Raw genomic sequence first — 8,451 nt, 5'->3', positions numbered from 1 at the left:
GTTTTACGGCCTTGACCCTTACGCACAGCGATTGTTCCAGATTCTCTGAATCTTTTGATGATGTTATGCACGGTTGATGATGATAACTTAAAAATCTTTGCTATATTACGCTGGGTAACACCATTCTGGTATTGCTGCACTATCTTTCTGCGCAACAATGGTGGAATTGGTGATCCTCTTACCATCTTGGCTTCTGAGAGACACTGACACTCTGAGAAGCTCTTTTTATACCCAATCATGTTGTCAATTGACCTAATTAGTGTTAATTGTTCTTCCAGCTGTTTGTTATATGCCCAATTTCCTTTTTCCAGCCACTTATTGCTACTTGTCCCAACTTTTTTGGGATTTGTTGACACTGTGAAATTTTGAATCAACATATTTTTCCTTTAAAATGTACATTTACTCAGATTAAACTTTTGATCTGTCATCTATGTGGTCCACTCCACTCGCAAGTTATCTCGGTCACATGGCAGAAATTTAACTCGAAAAGAAAGAATCCGTTGTAATTAAACAATTAATATTCTTTGTGCTTGAACTAGCTTTATGAATAATTAATTAGTAGTGAAGTTAGCACCTTAGCTCACTACATAAATGTTGGCCCGTACGTGTTTTAAATAACATAAATGGTGGCCCGTGTGTCCACAGCAAAGCTGTCCTGACATACTACATAAATGGTACGAATACGAATAAAATATACGAATAAAAATATACAAATAAAATATTGACATTTGCCATCTCCACATCATTGCATTCAGTTTTTATTCACAATTTGTTTAGTGTCCCAACTTTTTTGGAATCCGGTTTGTATTTATAAACCAATTTTTGGCTGAGATATGACCATTTTCATTCATTCTGACAAAAAAAAGTTGAACATTTGAACACAACTTTACTATAATGTCGAGCAAACAAATAATTGTTTTAGGTACTTATCTTGTTAAATTTCGAAGAAACACGCAGCGTTCCTCCTTTTTTCCTCCCTGTCTGCGTGCTCCCGGAGCACCGAGGAACCAAATACTTTTGAAATACAGCTGATTTGACCATTAAAGTCCTTTTATTAAGCAAATGTTAGACTGAGACACACCTTTACTATAAAGTTGAGCACACAAATAAATGTTTTAGGTGTTTATCTTGTTAAATTTCTAAGAAATGCACAGCGGCTCGTACCTTTGCACGTGCCCGCTTACATGAATCGGGTTTTGAAATGCAGCTGATTTGACCGTCAAAGTACATTTATTAAGCAAATGTTAGACTGAGACACACCTTCACTATAATTCTGAGCAAACAGATAATTGTTTTTAAGTTTTACTCTTGTTAGAGTCCTCCCGTGCACGCCCCGCGGCCGCCATTTGCCAGCCCATTAATTTTTGGCACAACACCAGCCCACGTTTCCGGGTTGTCAGCGGTGACGCGTAATAGATGAGACGTATACAGTGAAGCGATGCATTTATGGATTTTTCCACTTTATTAGGCAAATATGGACTGATGCGACTTATAGGGCATTCTGCGTGTACGGCGGAAAATAGTATGCACAGATTAGTCTCACTGCAGACAGAGCTGAAATGCACAGATCTAATTTATTTCAAGTATTTTTGCAGATTAGACACAGTTAAGCTGTCTGTGCTAACTCTGTGTGTTTCTCCCCTTGTGTTGCTTGCAGTCCCACCTGTTTGTGCTTCAGCTGGTCCACAGGCCATCTGTGCGCTCCGTCCTCCAGGGGCTCCTAAAGAAGAGGCTCCTTCCTGCAGAACACTGCATAACCAAGAGTACGGCTCGTTTTTTGTCTCTCGGTGTGGTTAATGTGTAAATCTTAGTTCTGTAAGCTCACACCTGCTTTTAATTATGTCAGTGCTTTAAAATGTTGTCAAAGAACCCCTGTTTGAACATTGTTTCCATCTTCAGTAAAGAGGAACTTCAGCAGCGTGGCTGCCTCGGCAGGAAACTCCACTCTCAACGGAGAGGACGGCGTGGAGCAGACAGCCATCAAAGTGTCGCTGAAATGTCCCATTACCTTCCGTCGCATCCAGCTACCCGCTCGAGGGCACGACTGCAAACATGTGCAGGTAAGTTTCAGCTTTAAGCAGCAGCTAAAAGTAATGACAGAAGGTGCAATGTTTTAATGAGGCTTCATGATGTCACCTTCTTCAGTGCTTCGATCTGGAGTCTTACCTGCAGCTCAACTGTGAGAGGGGGACATGGAGGTGTCCTGTGTGCAAGTAAGCAACACCTTCTTTTGAGGGTATAAAAATGGGATTAATAGTAAGAATGATATCCTGATGCATGCTCAAGAATGATCCTAACTAGTTGTATTTTATTTGCCTTTAGTAAAACAGCTTTATTAGAAGGCCTGGAGGTGGACCAGTTCATGTGGGGAATCCTTAACGCTATCCAAAAGTAAGTTTCGTTTTTGACACCTACAAAACGAACCCATGAGTCATTTGAGTACCGCATTTTCCGGACTATAAGTCACACCTTTTTGCATAAATGTGCAAGTTTTGCAACTTATGCACCGAAGCGTCTAATATACATTTTTTTTCCCATATTTATAATCCAGTTTTTGGCTGAGATCTGATGACTTAATTCATTCTGACATAGAAAATATTGACCACTACCATTTTCAGCCAGTAGAGGGCACTCGAGTAATATGGCAAACCATGTGTCTCACTAATAGGTAAAAGTGGCTATCAATGAGAGACTTGGCTTGCCATACAAATCCACCTTCGTCTCGCTCTGGAACTCCTGGAGCAAACGTCAAATCAGCTGCATTTTGCCACACTGCCCAGGCGAAATGCAGCTGATTTGACCATTAAAGTGCATTTATTAAGTAAAAGTTTAACTGAGACACACCTAATGTTGAGCAAACAGATAATTGTTTTTAACTTTTAGTCTTGTTAAATTCTTGTTAAAGTCCTCTCGTGCATGCTCCCGCGGCCACCATTTTGGCAGCCAATCGATTTTTGGCACAACACTGGCCCACGTTTCCGTGTGGTCAGCGGTGACGCAAAACAAACGCGACACGTCAGCGTACTCATAATAGATGTGACTTATACAGCGAAGCAACTTATTTATGTTTTTTTTTTTCCATTTTATTAGACATTTTTGGAATGATGCGACTTATATGGCTGTGGGACTTGTAAAGCGGAAATTACGGTAATTAAAATAAAAAAAAAACTAAATCATCTAATGTCTCCTCCCATAGTTCTGAATTTGAGGAGGTCACTATAGACCCGACATGTAGCTGGAGACCTGTTCCTATCAAGTCTGAGCTCCACATCAAAGAGGACCCTGACGGACCTCTGGCCAAGCGCTTTAAGACCATGAGTCCAAGTCAGATGACCATGCCCAATGTGATGGAGATGATCGCTCAGTTAGGTCCTGGTTCAGGCCCAGGACCTGGGCCGGGCCCCGGACCGGGTCCAAGTCCCTACCATCCTCACCCTGGTCAGCATCCTAGCGGCAATGGTGGAGAATACCCCGGAGCAGGTACTAAAAAGTCAGCTCAGAACCTGAGTGCCTTTTCACAACAGGACCAACAGATGTGTTTAAAAGAAAGCTGTTTTGAAATGTCACAACTTTAAATATAGACATGGCCCTTAATTATTTAAAAACCAAAACATCATGAAGTATTTATTATATGTTCTTTATAGTTAGTCTAAACATTTGTCAAGTGTAAAAAAATAGTGACTAATATTACAACATTTCGATTTGTGCAGCAGCACATGTCACGTCTGAAATGTTTCCTCTTCTCCCTGAAGGCAACAGCTACCACAGCCAAGTGGGCTTTGACTTTCCCAACGGGAACCCCTCTGGTGGTGGGGGGGTTGGAGGAGGAGGAGGTGGAGGGGCTCCTATGAACGATTTCATCCATGGTCCTCAGCTGTCCCACCCACCTGATGGACCTGGTGGTCTTCTCTCCCAGGACAAGCCCCTCAGCCACAGCATGAATGATACAGTAAGTAGATCTAAGTCACTGTGACAAACCAAACTTTATGTATTCGCTTTGCCTAAACTGAGATCGGACTTGTTCCGACATGCGAGTCTGCTGCTTCATTAGCCCTGCAGCGTCGCTGTGTTACCGAGTTCGAAAAATAAAGTTCTCAGACAGAGTGTTGACGTGAAACCACAGATCTGTTATCTGAGCACGGTGCAGCCTGCGCCTCCAGCAGCATGTGTGCTCACTCACATGCTTATGTCACCATAAACTGTTGCAGCTGCATGTCTGCTGATCACAGCTTCCATTCAGAAGACCTGTTCCATATTATGTACACTGGAACTCATCCCTCCGCCCCCTTCTCCTTAACGCTCTCTCCTCTGTGTCTTACCTTTTCCCCCCTCCCTCGCTTTCTGTTTGCGTCTCGCACCTGCAGATGTCCCATTCAGATCAGTCCCATAACTCCATGCAGCAGAGCTTGCATGCGTCTCCTCACCCTGGCAGCCAATCAGGGCCACCCTTGCATCACAGCGGCCAGTCAGGGCAGCCTTTGCATCACAGTGGGCAGTCATCGCAGCCGCCTCGCCAGCCGCAGCCTCAGCATCCTGGGCAGAACAGTCACCCCCACAGCGATCTGAACTTTAACCCCTCCTCAGATGGGCAGCTGGGTCAGGGAGCCCAGGATATGCCTGAACCCTCCCTGGATGTAAGTGTGTCTGCTTTGAGCGCCATAAGCTACATGTTAACTTGCTAACATCGTCTGCTGAAGCTGCTCTCGTCTCTTCGCTGTGTGCTCTGATGGTGTCTGACGTTCATACTGCGTCTGATGAGCAGTTAGAGGTTGACGGACTGATCGGTCCGACTTTTATTTAGAGTAGTCATAGCCATTTTAAAATAATTTGTATTGGCACATCTGGGTGTACCAAGCTGAATAAAAGGCAGACATATCTGTGGTTGGAAAATGTCATTACACATTTTGATCAAAATGGTATTTATCAAAGAAAATGGAAAGACTTTAAATCATATCTTTAAGAAACTTGTTTTTTTTTAATTGGTAAGATTGGATTTTGGGAGAAAACAATAACTTTATGCTTAACCTGTAGTACAACGAGGAATAGGTTCTGATCCACTTTGGGCAACAAAAGCTAAATCAGACAATCGCTATTTTACTTATATTAATAGAGGTGCTGGTCATAAAATTAGAATATCATGAAAACGTTGATTTATTTCAGTAATTCCATTCAAAAAGTGAAACTTGTATATTATATTCATTCATTACATACAGACTATTTCAAATGTTTATTTTAATGTTGATGATTATATCTGACAACTAATGTAAACCCCAAATTTAGTATCTCAGAAAATTAGAACATTACTTAAGATCAATAAAAAAAAAGATTTTTTAGAAATGTTGACCAACTGAAAAGTATGAACATGTGCGTCACTCAATACTTAGTTGTTGCTCCTTTTGCCTGGATTACTGCAGCAATGCAGCGTGGCATGGAGTCGATCAGTCTGTGGCACTACTCAGGTGTTATGAGAGCCCAGGTTGCTCTGATAGTGGCCTTCAGCTCTTCTGAATTGTTGGGTCTGGCATATCACATCTTCCTCTTCACAATGCCCCATAGATTTTATGTGGGGTTAAGTTCAGGCGAGTTTGCTGGCCAATTAAGAGCAGGGACACCATGGTCCTTAAGCCAGGTACTGGTAGCTTTGACACTGTGTGCAGGTGCCAAGTCCTGTTGGAAAATGAAATCTGCATCTCCATAACATTAGTCAGCAGCAGGAAGCATTAAGTGCTCTTAAACCTCCTGGTAGATGCTGCGTTGACCTTGGACCTCAGAAAACACAGTGGACCAACACCAGCAGATGTCATGGCACCCCAAACCATCACTGACTGTGGAAACTGGACCTCAAGCAACATGGATTCTGTGCCTCTCCTCTCTTCCTCCAGACTTTGGGACCTTGATTTCCAAAGGAAATGCAACATTTACATCATCCAAGAACATGACTTTGAACCACTCAGCAGCAGTCCCAGGTGAGACACGTCTGACGCTGTCTCTTGTTCAAGAGTGGCTTGACACAAGGAATGTGACAGCTGAACCCCATGTCTTGCATATGTCTGTGCGTGGTGGTTCTTGAAGCACTGACTCCAGCTGCAGTCTGCTCTTTGTGAATCTCCCCCACATTATGGAATGGGTTTTGTTTCACAATCCTCTCCAGGGTGCGGTTATCCTTATTGCTTGGACACTTTTTTTCTACCACATCTTTTCTTTCCCTTCTCCTCTTTATTAATGTGCTTGGACACAGAGCTCTGTGAACAGCCAGCCTCTTTAGCAATGACCTTTTGTGTCTTGCCCTCCTTGTGCAAGGTGTCAATGGTCGTCTTTTGGACAACTGTCAAGTCAACAGTCTTCCCCATGATTGTGTAGCCTACAGAATTAGACTGAGACCATTTAAAGGCCTTTGCAGGTGTTTTGAGTTAATTAGCTGATTAGAGTGTGACATCAGATGTCTTCAATATTGAACCTTTTCACAATGTTCAAATTTTCTGAGATACTGAATTTGGGGTTTTCATTAGTTGTCAGTTATAATCAACATTAAAAGAAATAAACATTTGAAATATATCAGTCTGTGTGTAATGAATGAATATAATATAAAAGTTTCATTTTTTAAAATGGAATTACTGAAATAAATCAACTTTTTCATGATATTCTAATTTTTTGTCCAGCACCTGTAAGTTATAATGGGAAATTGTTATGTAATGTGTCTAAAAAAGAACAATCAGATAAGCTCCACAAGTCATCCATCAGCCGTCTTGATTTTTAAAGATCAGAATCAGCCTTTGGAAAATGTTAGTCGACCTTCTGGATGGATGTTTATTCTCTGGCTTCAGTTTGTCTCATCTGTTCCTGCTTCCTCTCCCCCTCATCCACAGCTGCTTCCAGAGCTGGCCAACCCAGAAGAGTTACTCTCGTATCTGGACCCCCCGGACCTTCCCGCCAACAGCAACGATGACCTGCTCTCTCTTTTTGAGAACAACTAGTCCTTTCTGCTCTCCCTCTCCCCACGAAACTTCCTGCACCTTCAGGAGCTGAGGCGCTCAGCTGTCCGTCCACTTCCTGTCAACTCCTCACACAGACACACTCGAACTGTTTTGTAGTAGGTGACGTGTGTTATAGGAGCACCGATTTTTGGGAACTCCAAACATGGAAGCAGGATGGCCCCTCATTCCTGCAATTCCCCACTTTTACTTTTGTTTCGTGTAAAGATTCCACACACCAGTTCCACCACCTCTGGCTCAAACACATTTGTAGTGAAGTTGGTGGGCACTACAGTGAAAATATAGATCTATAAATATATCATACACTTGTATGTGTATATAAACATATATGATGTTTGTGACTTCTCAACTGAAAACTGTGCAGCTATAATCAGATCCAACAACACGGAGCCTGGTGTTGTCGCTTATTTTTAAAACATAAAGTTTCCTTTATGACAGAAGCAGAGTCGAAGGGAGGAGTCATCGTGTTGTCAGTGTTTTTATTTTTACTAAAGCTGTTCTTCCAAATCTTTGGCGCACGCCTTTGACCCCCAGACTTCCCAGTGTATGAGATGTTTGAATTACTGGAACTCATCAAAGTCAGAGCACTGATTTCAGGCTGCTCGTGTGTGTGCGTGTGTGTTTACGTCTGTATTGGCTGCTTATAAGCATATGTGAAGGGGGAGAGACAGGAAGGGGGAAAACAGCCGGTAGGAAGGAGAGAAAGTCGTCTCGTCTTTTTTTCTGTGTCACTCTTTTTAAATCCTGCACCGTTTTTTGATCACAAGTGTGTGTGTGTGCCAATGGCTCCTGTCGTATTCATCCGACCCAAATGTGTTCAAGCAACCGTCATTATATTTTTTATTTCAGTTCAACTCCTTCACTTTAAAAATCTGTTGTCTTTGTGTATGTTTTCGTTTGTCCCCGCATTGTAGTCAGTCCGATCATTTGGGTTTCACTAAATGTTTTGTGACAATTTCAGTTTTGTGTAAAAGCATTATAAAAGTAAAAAAAAAAGAACATATGTGTAATAGTACACAACTTCCTTTTATCATGTTGTCGTTGCTGAACTGCATCTTTTTAAGTTTGAAAAGGAAAAAAAAAAGTGCATGATTTGACCGTGTTCCCAGATTTGTTGTGTATATACCTTTACGGTAAAGATGTACAGGACTGTAACTTAATATTCACAGTACTGTGTGTCCGTCGAGGTCCCCACGCACATACACACACACACACAGTCCCTGAAATCAATCAATTATTGTAATTGTGTACTGCTTTTTTTTCCCCATAATCCTGTAACAACTCAAGAAAAAATGCTGAGTGGTATTTTATTTACATATTTTATTTATTTTCTAAATAAATGTATATATATACATATACGTGTGTGTGTGTGTGTGTGTATATATATATATATATATATATATATATATATATATATATATATATATATATATATATATATATACATACGCATATATAT

General features: G+C 41.5%; 1 protein-coding gene across 1 annotated transcript in view; it reads left to right on the top strand.

The window, feature by feature from the left end:
• Positions 1-7,705, top strand: part of LOC119430430 (zinc finger MIZ domain-containing protein 1) — a 10,218-nt gene extending 2,513 nt beyond the window's left edge. The window contains exons 2-9 of the mRNA XM_037697839.1: positions 1,658-1,763; positions 1,900-2,060; positions 2,146-2,213; positions 2,323-2,391; positions 3,197-3,480; positions 3,753-3,949; positions 4,365-4,634; positions 6,867-7,705. Of these exons, the coding sequence (XP_037553767.1) occupies positions 1,658-1,763; positions 1,900-2,060; positions 2,146-2,213; positions 2,323-2,391; positions 3,197-3,480; positions 3,753-3,949; positions 4,365-4,634; positions 6,867-6,974 (1,263 nt within the window). The 3' untranslated portion in view covers positions 6,975-7,705. The remainder of the gene's footprint in view (positions 1-1,657; positions 1,764-1,899; positions 2,061-2,145; positions 2,214-2,322; positions 2,392-3,196; positions 3,481-3,752; positions 3,950-4,364; positions 4,635-6,866) is intronic.
• Positions 7,706-8,451: the final 746 nt, after the last annotated feature.

The sequence above is a fragment of the Nematolebias whitei genome, chromosome 1, assembly GCF_014905685.2.
Source record: "Nematolebias whitei isolate Nwh7 chromosome 1, NemWhi1, whole genome shotgun sequence".
In the NCBI taxonomy this organism is placed as follows: Eukaryota; Metazoa; Chordata; class Actinopteri; order Cyprinodontiformes; family Rivulidae; genus Nematolebias; species Nematolebias whitei.
The sequence above is the reverse complement of the archived record's forward strand: the minus strand, read 5'-3'. Positions and strand labels throughout refer to the sequence as shown.